The sequence below is a fragment of the Procambarus clarkii genome, chromosome 14 (genome assembly GCF_040958095.1).
Source record: "Procambarus clarkii isolate CNS0578487 chromosome 14, FALCON_Pclarkii_2.0, whole genome shotgun sequence".
NCBI lineage: Eukaryota > Metazoa > Arthropoda > Malacostraca > Decapoda > Cambaridae > Procambarus > Procambarus clarkii.
In genome coordinates, this window is record NC_091163.1 from 6,227,392 (window position 1) to 6,241,551 (window position 14,160).

The following is a 14,160-nucleotide window of genomic DNA, read 5'->3' on the forward strand; positions in this document are numbered from 1 at the left end:
TGTGGGCTGAGTGTCTTACAGATGTCCCCTTGATGCAATCAACCTCTGCATCCTCCATCTTCAGCTCGGAAACATGGATTGTCTTTCTCACAGGGTGGCGGCAGCTTGGTGTTCCTGCCAACCATTCCAAAGTTATTCACATACATAATATTCTCTCCAGCATCCACATACTGTATTACTTTATCACGTTATGTACTATATTTCAACATTTACACATGGAAATGTTTATCTTGTACTCATAACACTGTTCTTTCTAAATGTTTGCAGGAACCTCATTGTTATTGCCGCCTCCACGCACACGACCACTGGCTACTATCTTGGAGGCACACAAAAATATATCCATCGGCACTTATCCACACTTTTCTATCCAACAAACACTAATCTTGTTCTTTCATGAATATGCCAAGCCGAGTCTTTGTCATACAAGAAAAATGCTTTTACATACCCTTCCTTTACAAAAATGATAAATTTGAATATAAAAAGTAAGAAAAATGTAAACAAATATATAAATACATCATTCCTGGTTTGGTGAAGCATGCACGGTAGCCGGTTGACCTAGTCAGCGAGTCCATCAACACTACATGTGTAGTTTATTAACAATGGTGCAGGGGAGAGGACTCAAATGTTCAACTTAGAAGACGGTATTTATATTTGTTGCTGCAGTCTACACAATGCCATAGTTGTGCCAAGTAATTCAATATACATACACATACAGTAACTGACAAAAGCAACGAGTATTTTATATAGGCCTACAATGAAACTTAAATGATAATTAGAATAGGTTTACAATGAAAATATGTAAACCTTATTTTGCAAGCAAACCTGTTCCTGGCACAGGTCAAAAGAAGTGCCTTGCAATCCACTCATTTATTGTAATCCGGTCTGGTAATGCCATCAAGAATGGATTCAAACACTGCTGGTAAAGACAAAAGAGCACTTGATAATCACTCTTTGAATATTACCTCCTCGCAAAGCAATTACAAAAACTATTGCATTTTTTTCCATTGCTCTTGGTTAACTCCATTACATTGACACAGGCATATTATAACCCATGTTTACATTATTAGTATACAAACTAGGTTATAATACAACACAACCAGAAGATGACCACATTTACAGAGTTAAAACTATTTGGGTCAAGATTTTCTATTACTATATAGTTCTAAGACAATTTTACCAAATTTTAATGAATTTTTTTTGTTTGCAATATATAAAGTGTAATTCTCTTAAAAATATTACTTGCTTTTAATAGTCAATTCAGACTACTGGGATTTACCTAGCACTATGGTGTAGCTAAGTTTATTCTCTTACAAAAGATTAATCAAAGTTGTTATTCTACAAACAATGTAAAAACTTTTTTGAAACCTGCCACCTAAGAGGTTACCCACCCCAGTAGTAAATTAGACATTCCTTGCATCAGCATAAGCAAGTCTAAGCTTTTAAGTCAATACGTGAATATTCTATCCATACATTGCATAGTCACTACAAATCAAAGGGCAAGAAAAACTAAACATGTTCAACATCAAGGTTCCCCCCTACTGGAGATACCAAATAACAATAGAAATTTCCAGCAATAAATACAACACAAAGGTGTAAACCATTTGGGTGATGCCATGATGCATGAAGGAATTACAAGAAGTGAATGACATTATTGTGAGAAGCTACAAATTTCCAGAATGATATATATCTGTTCTACAACACAACAGCAGCTCTGATGCACAAAATTTACATGTTAACCTGTAGACCTGAGCATATCTTCTCAAGCAATTAAAATTTTGGTACCAAAATCTGGAGTGAGTAGCTGGTAGTATATCAACTGTATTACTGTATGGCAATTCAGTACAAAGCATGACAATTAACTTGGCAACACATGACAACATCAAATATATTAAGAGTGCAATACTTCAACTTACTGTTATCTTCTATGATTTCCATATCCCATGGACTTAATCTTTCTCGCTCGCCATTATCCCAGAGGACACGATAGCACATGAACATTGAATCTTGGAACTCGGGCAAGTGGGACTCCTGGCTCTCTACTGTACCCAGCCACCACGCATCATCAATGATACACCGGAATCTGTCACCTGTTTATGACATAGAAACACTATAAAACGTTTGTTTTCATGAATTACTTTTGTTTTCATGTATTTAACTCTTATTGCCCTATTCAAAGGCATTAAATAATTCAGACAGATCTAGGGGAGGATCTGGACGGTAGACTGTCACCAGTGTAACATACTATGGTATTGTATTTGTGGGGAGCATATGATACACTTTCCAATTTCATAATTGCTTTTAAATACAAAGTGAAATATTAAAGAAACTGTTCACGACTTTTCTAAGAACAAAATTGGAATATGCAGTATATGTGCTACTTGATATGTGGACACCATACATCAATAAACTGGAAAAGGTGCAGAGATGTGTTATGAAATGGTTTCTGGAACTGAAAAACAAGAGCTACAAGGAAAAAATCAGAGGCGCTAAATATGCCAAAGCTAGAAGATAGAAGAAAAAATAGTGCGTTATAATCACCATATACAAAATAGTAACAGGAACTGACAAAACTGACAGGAGTTTTTTAAACCTGCAACTTCGAGAACAAGAAGTCATTGATTCAAGCTAAGGAAACAAAGCTACCAAAAAAAAAATATTAGAAAGTTTTTTTGCCGAGTGGTAGAGAGTTGGAACAAGAAAAGCGGCAGTGGATGCCAAAACCATCGGTAGTTTCAAAGCCTCACATGACAGTACGATACAGGGAAGATGGGACACCACAAGCACAGCTCTCATCCTGCAACTATACATAGGTAATTACAATCAACTCTTGCACTGAAACACCATTTTTACTGCCTTAGTCCCTACCATAGGTTGTAATAATTCAGACATAAAGCACAATGTAATGAAATGCCCCTTTCTAGGCAGCTTTTGGTAGCTACCTGCAATGTAAGGCTCTGCTACCACTAAGGCTACCACCAAGACTACCACATGCTACCAAGCCATTGGTTTTGTATAACTTGTCCAAAATCAGGATCAGAATATCTTTTGCTCAGCGAGGCCAGCATTTACATCAGGATTCAATATAAATCTAAGGATTCTACTCGGAATATATAAGTACTGTAAAGAAAAATACAGTACTGTAAAACAAATCGACTGCTCTTAATAATATGACATTATGAATGCTATAATGGTTTCAGACAAATAACTCCTGCTCCAACTCTCTTCACCACCAAATTCAAAAGTCCTTCCAATGTCCCTCAGGATTGTCGTGCTCAAGGTTTATCTATTTTAAGCATCCGAGTCACTTTATAAACTTTTTTTTACCGCTTTCTTCTTGTTTCAGACTTATAATTTTGAGCCGTAAAATTCACTAATATGAAGACTTTTTCTTTACAAGGAAAAAGAAATTTCCTTTTCCTTTCCTTTTCCTCTAAAGCAAATTATACAAATCCGTGTATGTGGAAATAAATGCAGGATTAATTTTCAGTTGTACAGTATTTTAATACCTGTACATAAAATTCCTTGATTTGATGCTTATTTGTAATATTCAGTCACCGTGGTGCAGTGGCAAGATGCTCGCCCCGTATTTCGCAAGTAATTCAGCATCAGTTCATAGCCTGGCCAGGGAGGATTGACTAGGTGCCAATTCTTAACTGTACGCCTCTATTCACCCAGCAATGAATAGGGTATCTCGTTAAACGATTTGGCGGGTTGTATTCCAGGGAAAATTAGGATTAAGGACCTGCCTAATACATTATGTGTGCTGGTGGTTTTACAAGAATGTAAGAACTCTTGTACACACAAATAAAATAAAAATTAGGATTCTGAATATGCATGGCCTAGAATCACAATACTGTACTAAAACTAATATTTATATTTTATAAAGTATTAGACTTGCTTAAAAAAAGTTGTTTACAGTAATTGTTGTAAATAACAATCACAGTATATAACAATAAAAAATATAATTATGCTAATCGGAAGTAGAGCATTAATAATTATGTTCGTGTTAGGAGTGCACACAACCTCTTTTTGAGCTGCTTGAACCATATTTCTACATTTTAATTTTTTTTATTTTAATATTTCTTGGTGGAACAAATGTAAAGATCTGGTTTATTTCTTACAATAAATGCTAAAGAAATTGATTTTCTAGCTTCATGCCAACCTTCAGTAAGTACAGGTCTGAAAAAACCTATGACGTCACAGCAAAAGGGGGGGTTCACAATGTAGTGTCGGATAAATTTTCTGCACACGCCAAGATTTGGGACCTTATTTTGACATTTCAAATATTGTTCAAGCAAATATTTAATGAATTCAAAGTTACAGATGAATCAAGCTTCCAATTTTCAAAGTTTTCCTCTGTACAGCACGTCATTGAAATTTCTCTTCACAACCCGGTACTTGCTTGAATGCTAAAAGTACTTTATATGTAGTTACAGATTTTGTCAGATTGGTTTTTAGTAATATCAGCCACTTGCTAGTACTAATCTATCACATTTACAAGAGAAATGAATAACTATTCTTGTAATTATATGCACTCACTGTGTGTACAAGATCAAAAGAGCACCTTTACCCCAAGCCAATTTACCATTTACATCAGGGCCCCTTATTTTGTAGCTAGACAGTGCATGGGACTGTAGAGCATTATACTTATGTATAATATATCCTTATGCTTAAAACATGCATTAGTAGCACATAACTTTCTTTCATTGCATGTTTTTCCATGTGCAGTCACTGTCATGCAACTCAGGCCATCATACTTATCACTCATTAATCTCAACTATTGTACATCAAAAAAATTATCCCAATTCTACTTGTGTGATACATTTGCCGATTCAGCCGGCATCATTCATATATGAATATAGTAATGCCTCTTTGTTAAATCTCAGCTTATATATACATACTGTACTGTATTTGAATTACACAAATCATACCTGTGAAAATATATTTGTATCAACTTACCTGGCCTCCATTGCCTCCTAACAGCAACATCGTATGTAGCCTTCAGAATTAAGAAGTCAAGGACATCAGGCATGTCATGGTATTTGATGGTAAAGGAGTCTGTCGTTAGCTTGCCCTTGCCAACTTCTAAGATCCCTAGCTTCAGGCAGCACAACCGTGGTGGCTTAATCTCGTATTTAATACCAATTATCTTGACAAATTCTTGATGCTGAAAGATAATGTGCAAAAGAAATGTCTACCAAAATTCTCCAAAGTCATCTGCAAGTCATATGAAAATTAAATTATGGGTACATTGGAACCTGCAGAGTCTGGGTCACAACAAGCTGAAAAGATTGATAGTCTGGAAAGAAGAAGCTACCAGAACACTTAAAATTCCAGATCAGTGATTCCCTACTGTACCGATTCAGGACAAAAAATCTGAAAATTTTGTCAAGATGACAGAGTAAATATGAAATACCTCTTTTTGAGCAAAATCATTTGGTTGCCTCCTAAGTCAGACTGAGTGACATTTTGGTACTGGCACTATATGGAATTTTTGTAAAGAAATCATCCTCATGGAAATAACAAGGTGTGAAAGTAATTCAGCAAGAAGTCACAGAGCTGTTGCTGCTAAACAAAAGAAAAGAGACACACATGAAGGTACTAGACTATAAAAGCAGTAGGGCCAGACCAGCCGTTGCTATGGCTGGCACAAGAGAACGCCCAGACATCTGAGAAAAGGCAAATGTAATCCAAATAATACAAGGGACAAAACAAGTACTGAACTGTAGACCATCGTCATTACCATCAATTCCTTGAAAAGTTGTGGAGAAAGTCACCTGGAAAATAATAAATTTGCCAACAGATGGGTAACCATTTGTAGAGGGAACGTTATACTTAACCAACTTCACAGTATTATGACAAGGTCATTATGACAACAGGAGAAAGGTTAGGTAAATCTTTCTTTCTAGAATCAGAAACTGAACACTACTCCCTGCAAGAAACTGGTGTATACAAGAGAGATCTGCAATAACTTGAAAAACAATGAACTGGGTAAAGGAATATTGGATTGAGAAAAATTATCAGTCAGAGGTCAGATATCAGGATGCAGGAGTGTGTCAAATCTTCACTTGACACATTCCTACACCTTAATACCTCGAGCTCTGACTAGGTCCATGTGTGTTCCTAATCTCTATGAACAAACTATCCAAGGTAGTGAGTTTGTATCAATAAGTAAGCCCTGAGAAGTGCTGCATGGTGCTGTAGGAACAGAAGAATACGCAGAAAGCACATTGCCTTATACAAGGCACCACCTATTTATGCCTAATAAAACACACACACACACACACGTCTAACCCATGCTTTAAGTGATCCAGCTATACGACAGCTTGTGTAGCCCAGTAATCTGTCCAACAAATCTACAACCCAATTCTTAAACCAGTATTTACCCAAGTCTTTTCTGATTAAACTTAACCAATTTATATACAGTAGATTGCACACCTTATTATTGCTTCCTGCTGACTGGGCAATATTTGTTTGTATAATTTATGACACGCAGATAGCCAACTTCTTTCTTCTTGCTGCTTAGCTTCTCTTCCTCCTCATTGTTCTCACGTCTTACCACATAAACCTGCCCATCTCTTGCCATCCTGTCATTTGATCTTTGACAAAGGATTGGAAACAATCTGTAAGCGCTCAGATCTATATACTAATTTTTCAAATATCTTAGTCAGCATTTAATGAAATCAGTGTTTTGTTATCTTTCATGCTTAGCACCCTATAAATATCCTCTGTTATACACTTTTATCCATTTGCTCACAGCACAATGGGACCTTGCTCAAATGAGTTATATAAGACTGGAACCCTTGGTGGGCTGGAAAGAACTAGCAAACGGACAAATTCTTAAACTGGAATTCAGTGTTTGCTGCAAGTGGTCTTAGCACATCAGCCAATTAAATAAGAAAAAACTAAATAAATTGAGGAAAGTGAGCAAGTCTTGGAAGTTATAAGTGAGAGAACTAGGGGCAATGGTACAAAATTGAAACTGTTCATGAAATCAAAGCATAAGGTGTTACATGAGGCTGCTTATAAATGGTTTATGTACCAGCATAGTACAGTAGTTATGTAGTGTTTGCCTTTTATTGAATACCACTGGTATTGAGTACCACTATTTACCCATATTTCTGCTACAGAGATTAATAAGCTCTTCAAAAAGTTCTTAAGTATTGAATATAATGAAATGCTCCTTTCTGGTGGGCCACACAATAACTTGCCAAGCTTTAGGATATTGTACCAAATCTCCAATACCTTAACAGGAAGTCAGGAAAAGAATTCTGGTTTCTCTACAAGGCAAGAGAGACTTTGGGATCAGAGACCACCGAGAAAACCCCCACCAGATAGTATAAATGCATTAAAACAAGCAACGGCTTGAAATAGTTTAGTAACCTTGAGGAAAACCAAATCAAATATAATTGTTGCCTAGAGGTAAACACACGCACCCAAAAACCACTAGATGGTAGACGAAATCACCAGGGCCCCTGGCCCACCTCATTCAGAAGTTGTCTGAACAGTAACCTTTCCCCAACATACACAGGATAGAAGGGAAGCTACTGTGTGCGCCCCACCAGTAAAGTGCATTTCATTACATTCAATGTTAACTCTGAATGGAACTATGGCAGAGGCAACCAGCTTTTCTGGAAAGGAAACAAAAGATAAATAAAACAAAGAAGAACGGGGGCTTACCCATGGAAGAACAAAAGGAGAGGAGAGCACAGGGCAGATCATCATCAGCACTACAAAATGCTCCCGTGCCAAGTAAGCTCATCAAGACCAAGGAACATTCACAAAGTGGTGACAGCTAGCAACTAGTTGGATCACTAGGAGCCCTAAGATCTGACGTTTTGTCTGTAGACATGTCATAAAACGCTGATAAAGCAGTAAACGTTTGCACATCATTAGAACAGAATCACTGCAAACTGTGGACTGGTTAAACCAAACTACCTTCTGGATGATCATTGGAGAGAGAGGTCTTGGAACAAGGAATGTGAAAAACCAGGTTGACAAGGCATTGATCCATACAACACAGCATGCAAATAATGCTACACATTAACCACAGGACAGATCATATGCTGCAACCCTGGCTATGGAAGCCAGGAGTTTATAACCAAAAGCTTAGAAAATAACAAGACCCAAAAGAACAGAAACCATGACTCCGGAGAAAAAGCACAAAACCTTCCAACCAGCAGCCAAAAGCAAAATCCATAATGAGAGCATCTTAACAAAAAAAAAAAAAAAAAAAAAAAAAAAAAAAAGAATTCTCAACAGAGGAAAAACCCAAAAGCAATTCACCCATCAATTGATCCATCCACCCAACCATCCAGCCAGCTAGGAAGGCCATCTAGAGTACCAGACTAACTCCATCATTAATGACTGGGAAGGAATCAACAGAGACTTTTGCCACTTTATTAGAAACCCAAAACATGCCTAACTGGGAAAGAAATCTCTGGCCATCAAACAACTTTGATGGATTCCAAAGCAGCACAGTCATTGAGATACTTGGGTTGTGAGGCTTCTAGTGCAAGTCTGGTGAAGATTCTGAATACGAAGTTTAGCTTCAACTGAGGAACCCTAAAGAACCCACTTTAAGCTCTAGTGGAAACTAGCAAAAACCAACTCGAAACCACCTGGTAATCCTGGGAAATGTATCTCATCTGAAAAGTTGAACAAGGAATGTGAGTACAGTATTGATAAAGGAAATAATGAAAACCAGAATATCTGACTGGACTGACATCTTTGGGACTGTAAATACAGTAACTGGGAATCACTCAGAAATTTAGTTGTTGCAATGACTCCCTGTTCCAACAAATAATAAATGACAGTCCAGAGGAGAAGAATAAATGGCTGTGAATGAACCTGGGGTACCTGACAAGGAAGAGAATATCAAGCCTAAAGAAGGCCTGGAAACATGAGGACCATGCCTGTCAAAAAGTAACCAGACATCCCCTCCAACCACACTGTCACTTAAGTTTACTTACCACAAAAGGGATGCAGTGAGAATCCACCAAACATTAGAAGCCTTGATTTTGAAGAGGACGAGCTAATAGGCAGCTCAGCTTACACCAGCGCCAAAGTTGTACCAGAATCCCCACCTCAGGCCAGTAGCCCACTAAAAGCAATACCCAGAGCAACCGGTGCCCGATAGATTCCCGAAGGAAACAGTACCATGGAAAATGGGGAAGCAAACAGCAGAGAAACCAAGTGGACTTCTGAAGGCAAGACAAAATGCACACCAGCAAATCTGACAGCAAATTCTTACAGCAGCTGCCCACCTTGGCTAATTATACCTGGCACTAATTAAAGCTCTATGTTCACGCTCCTATCATATTTTCTTAACATTGTGGATAGAAGTGGCTAAAAATTCTTTCTTCAATGCACTCCACTTGTGAAGTACCTGTACTAAGTACAAGAATTACTTGAATTTCCAAGACTCAATTGTGCATTCAGCTTCCACCAATGTCCCCTCGTACTACTTCCTCCCAATTTAAACAAGCCACATTTTTGTTGTTGTCAATTCCTCTTGGTATCATATTGCTTTATCACACCCTCTTTCTTCTCTCCTTTAAGATTGTAAGGTTGCATTCATTAACTAGTCTTTATAACTAAGCCCCCTCAATTCTCATACTAATCTGGTTGCAAACCTCTGACCTTTCAAGTTTTCCTTTGAGCTTCACAAGTGACAAGTTCCATGCCGGTGTGGAAAAGTCCAGTAAAGGACTTGTATAGGCAGTATATATATATGGTCTTGTATGCTTCCTTGTTTAAATTATTAACTACTGTTCCCATGTTTGCCAACATTCCATATACCACAGACATTATCCTGCTTCAGGTGTTAGCATTGGGATTATATTCATTTGCAGTTACCTTCATTTTTATGTTCTTATGACAGTCTCATTATCCCCAACTGACTATCTTGTGAATTAGTTTTTTGTGGGGAACTGTATTAAAAATCTTACTAGAAATCTAGAAAGATGCAGTCTGCCCATTCTTTAGTTATTATTTTTCTCTGTATTCATGTTCCTCAGTTTTCAGATTTACTCTGAATGTTTTAGAATTCAATTCCAGTATTTTGCATGGAATTTATGTTAGTGAGACATGTCTATAGTTTAGTGCTTCATGTTTATCTCCTTTCTTGAATATTGAAATTGCAGTACTTTGCCTTTTTCCAGATTTCTGGCAGTTCTTCTGTCTCTAGTGTTATGTTGAAAGCTCTAGTTAATGAGTGACAATCCCTGTAGCTTCCTTCAGTATTCATGATGATATCTGGCATGGTTCTACTATTGTTACACCTAGTTCCTTCAGGTGTCCTTTTACAATAACCTTAATTCTGCCTAGTGTTGCTTCCGTTTGTCACCTCTGCTGTGACACCAATTTGGTTCTCGTTTGTAGACCTGGAACACATTGAATTCTTCACACACTTCTTTGTCCTTTTCCAAGAGTGGTAATCCCTGTTCCCAGTCTGATAATATGGTGTTTTACTCTTTTTCTGTACAGTAGATGTATGGCTGTGCAACAACTTAGGTCGCTCTTTGTTTTTGCCACATTTGTTTCCGGTTCTTTGTTTTTGCCACATTTGTTTCCGGTTCTTTGTTTTTGCCACATTTGTTTGACAAAATTGTTTTCAAACTGCTGCTCTGCTGTCCCCCTAATTCTGGTGTACTCCTTTCTAGCACTTTTAAATGCCTCTTTATTTGCCTCTATCCATGTCTGTATACTTATTTCATGCCTGTTTTGTCTTGTCCTCCTTTCATTACTTGCTTGATGGGGTTCCGGGAGTTCATTTACTCCCGAAGTACCAGCCCAATGCCAGGGTTGACTTGTGAGAGCTTGGTTCAACAGGATGTTGCTTGGAGCAGAATGCACACCCACATGTCTACCACAGCCTAGTTGGTCCTTGAAGAAAATTATCTAATTTTCTCTTGATCTCAACAGTTGTTCCGGCAATATTTCTTATACTTGCTGGAAGGATGTTTAACAACCGTGGACCTCTCATGTTTATACAACTTGTCTGTTGAATACACTATACATTATCTGTTGAACTGTGGGTGTGCCGTTCTCTCTCCATCTATTTTCCCCGTAAGAGGTATGACCCGTTCCATTTCTTCTATGCATTTCTGTGTTACAAATTCCAACATCTCAGTCACCTGACTTTTTTTTCCCCCCCGTTTCATCCTTTAATTGAACTTCCTGCAGATGTAAACCAAATTTAGTAAATATATAAGGAGATATGATCCCAACCATTTTCATAACATTTCTGGTACTACTACCAAGCTAAACTCCATACTCCACTAAACAAAACTCATTGAAATTCAGCACTTCCAAAATGAAGGCAAGCCCTGTGCATTTTCCAAATCCAGTCTAAACTATTTCTTCTGTCAAAGATTTTCAAAAACCTTTTTTGTTTTTTACTAACTATATAAACCCAGCACTCAAAGTTGTGGGCCAACATTCAGTTCCGAGTGATCAAAATTCTTCAATCCGAAAATTAAAACTAGCACGAGGTCAAAAAATGTTTGTTGACATCCCCCACGTCTAAAACTCTCATGGCCTAAGACTTTCCATAGATCAAGGGAACTACCCAAATAATATTTGAAGGGGATATTGGCTTAAAATCTTTTTCAGACTAACATTTACAGCACCACCACAGAGCTACACAATCACAAAAAACTTTAAAAAGAATAAACATTCTATGCTAAGCGAGCCGGGTGGAATGGTACCAGATCGAGACGAGAGGACAAACCAAAATAATTTATTTTAACACTGATATAAATAACAAAGGACAACAAATTTTACATGTATGAATTTTCCTTCTGGAATGATGCTAAATTCCCTATCCTTACATTTTTGTAAGGATACCACTTAAAACAAATTGCGAGAAATTACAACACACAGTATTTAGACAATTTCATATTTACCCGGAGTTTATTCGAAGTTCTCGTCCATGGCAAACTTCGTTTATCCACAGTATACAGTTTTCTGTTCATAACAGCTTCCACATAGAGCATGTGACCTTGCATAAAATATATAAGTTCATCTCCCATTTGTGGAAAATACGGAGCTTTCTTGGGAAAGGTTTCTGTTAACCATTCTGGTGGACGGAACTCCTCTGGGATTTCATCTGCACCACCACCAATTTCTGAAAGGTTGGGTCTTGGTCCTCTCTGTTGGCAAAACAATCATTTAACTAGATGTAAAGATTCTATGCAAGCAAAAATTATGCATTTTTTATAAAAACATTTATACAAAAAAAAAATTAACTATATTACAGAAAAAGTCTACAACAATTCTAGTACAGTAAATGGGTTAAAAAAAAAAAAAACATGGGGTTTTAAGTTAATAAAACAAGGCAATAATATCAAAGAATAATTTTAGAACTTTAGTCCTGTTTTCAGAAGGAGTACATGTACTTGTAGCTTGTCGAGCACTACTAAAGACAATGTAATGGTTCTTTGGAAAAAATGCCTCGGGTGCAAGGAAAAAAAATATGAGAACACCGGATGACATGCAGTCATGTTGAGGTATGCCAAAGCATCCTACAGTGGGAAAAATAACCTAGCATTGACCTATTCCAAAAGTAGGGAAGACACACAAAGCAAAGGACAGGAAAGAGCAGGTAGTGCCAATTACAGCACCTTCACAAGTCGTAGCCACAAACACACTTGCCAGTGGGTGTGTCAACAGATAGGGTGAGGACCACCTGATGACCAGAGGCACCTGCAAGGCTGCAAAGAGCAGTCTCCTAACAGGACAGCTGAAGGCAACGGGGTGTACGGGGGAGAGAATGAATCTGAGCAGTACCCCCAAAATGCTGACCATTGTTGCCACGCCATAAGATGGCAATATTATTCAAGGAAATAATACTAGATAATAGTTTGTGTGCACAGGACAACCCAACCCACTCCAAAGCCAAGGAAGGAACCCTGCGACCATATTACATCAACAAAAACTCAGAATGGCAAAAACCAAACTGCCCCAGCTCCTCCAGAGCAGGTAGACCCAAACCCAGGAAGACATTTGACACCTGCACCAGAGACGAGAGGAAACCAAAGTAAGTGCAGGTTGCTACTAGCGCTAGAGAACCCTTTGTTGGCAGAGATGCAGAAAGCAGCAAACTGAATTACTAGGAAGGATCAACACCTGCAATACTGGGAATGTAAATGTAATAGAGAACTAATATTTTGGACGACGAAAGACAGCAGAAAGTATGCATGAAAAATAGAAGTAATCTGAAAAAATTTAGGATTATAGAGGCAATAGTAGTCCAGTACTATCAATTTGGATTACCTAGCAGTAATTACTCAATAATTCGAACTGTCAGGTAATCCAACAAGGCTAAGGATAATGGCACTATAGTTAAGAGCTAAACAAAAATGATAAAACTAAATGACTGTTTCACACCTTTCTTTGTGAACGAGGTGTAGTCCATATGCTGCTTTTGTTCTCTTTGCTTTTCTTCTCGCCATCGTCGTCGTCCTCCTCATCATCATCGTCATCATCTTTCGTTGCTTTATGATCATCTTCATTACTGCCTCCTTTTCCTTTCTTTTTCCTTTTTCGAGGACTCTTCTTCTGTTTGTGAGCAGTTCTCTTTGGAGGTTCCAAATTAACCCCCGCTTCAGCAGTCCAGTCTGAGTAGTCTGTGGACTGCTCATCAGAGCTCGACGATTCTTGCAGTTCTTCATTGACAACTTCTGAGCCTGAAGAGCTTCCTGAACTGCTTGACCCACTACCATTTGCTCCATCCTACAACACAAGGTATTTATTAAAAATCAAAGAAACTATACTAAGGCTACAGTACAGTACAGGGTACTGTACTGTATCCTGTATTCAAGTACAGGGCTCAGCCTAGCCCTGCACTTGAATCAATGGTTATGTGATTATCACTCTCCAAGGTGGTGTTCTCTGTGTACCTATTCCACCTTTGCCTTTCAATGGGGCTATTTTGCACATCCTGCCATGCCTCCTGGTCTCTTGTTATTTCCATATGCAGATTTCGAACTTGTCCCCTTAATAGTTTCCACATTTAAATTATTATGTATCTCCCCCGCCTAAACTGTACACTATACAGATTTACAATTTTTAAGCAGGCCCAAAAATTTAGACGTTTTATTAAATGGATTTGGGGAGTAAGACCTTTGCATTTTCTCCAGGTCAGCATTTTCTATA

The 14,160-nt window shown here is 37.9% G+C and overlaps 1 protein-coding gene across 2 annotated transcripts in view; it reads right to left on the reverse strand.

Annotated features, from left to right (window-relative positions):
• The window catches only part of BRWD3 (bromodomain and WD repeat-containing protein), a 70,702-nt gene that overhangs the window by 27,195 nt on the left and 29,347 nt on the right, over window positions 1-14,160 (reverse strand). For both annotated transcript variants that reach the window (XM_045765362.2, XM_045765355.2), the window contains exons 16-19: window positions 13,393-13,737; window positions 11,910-12,155; window positions 4,960-5,167; window positions 1,914-2,087 (exon numbers count right to left, since the gene is read on the reverse strand). In XM_045765362.2, the coding sequence (XP_045621318.2) occupies window positions 1,914-2,087; window positions 4,960-5,167; window positions 11,910-12,155; window positions 13,393-13,737 (973 nt within the window). The remainder of the gene's footprint in view (window positions 1-1,913; window positions 2,088-4,959; window positions 5,168-11,909; window positions 12,156-13,392; window positions 13,738-14,160) is intronic.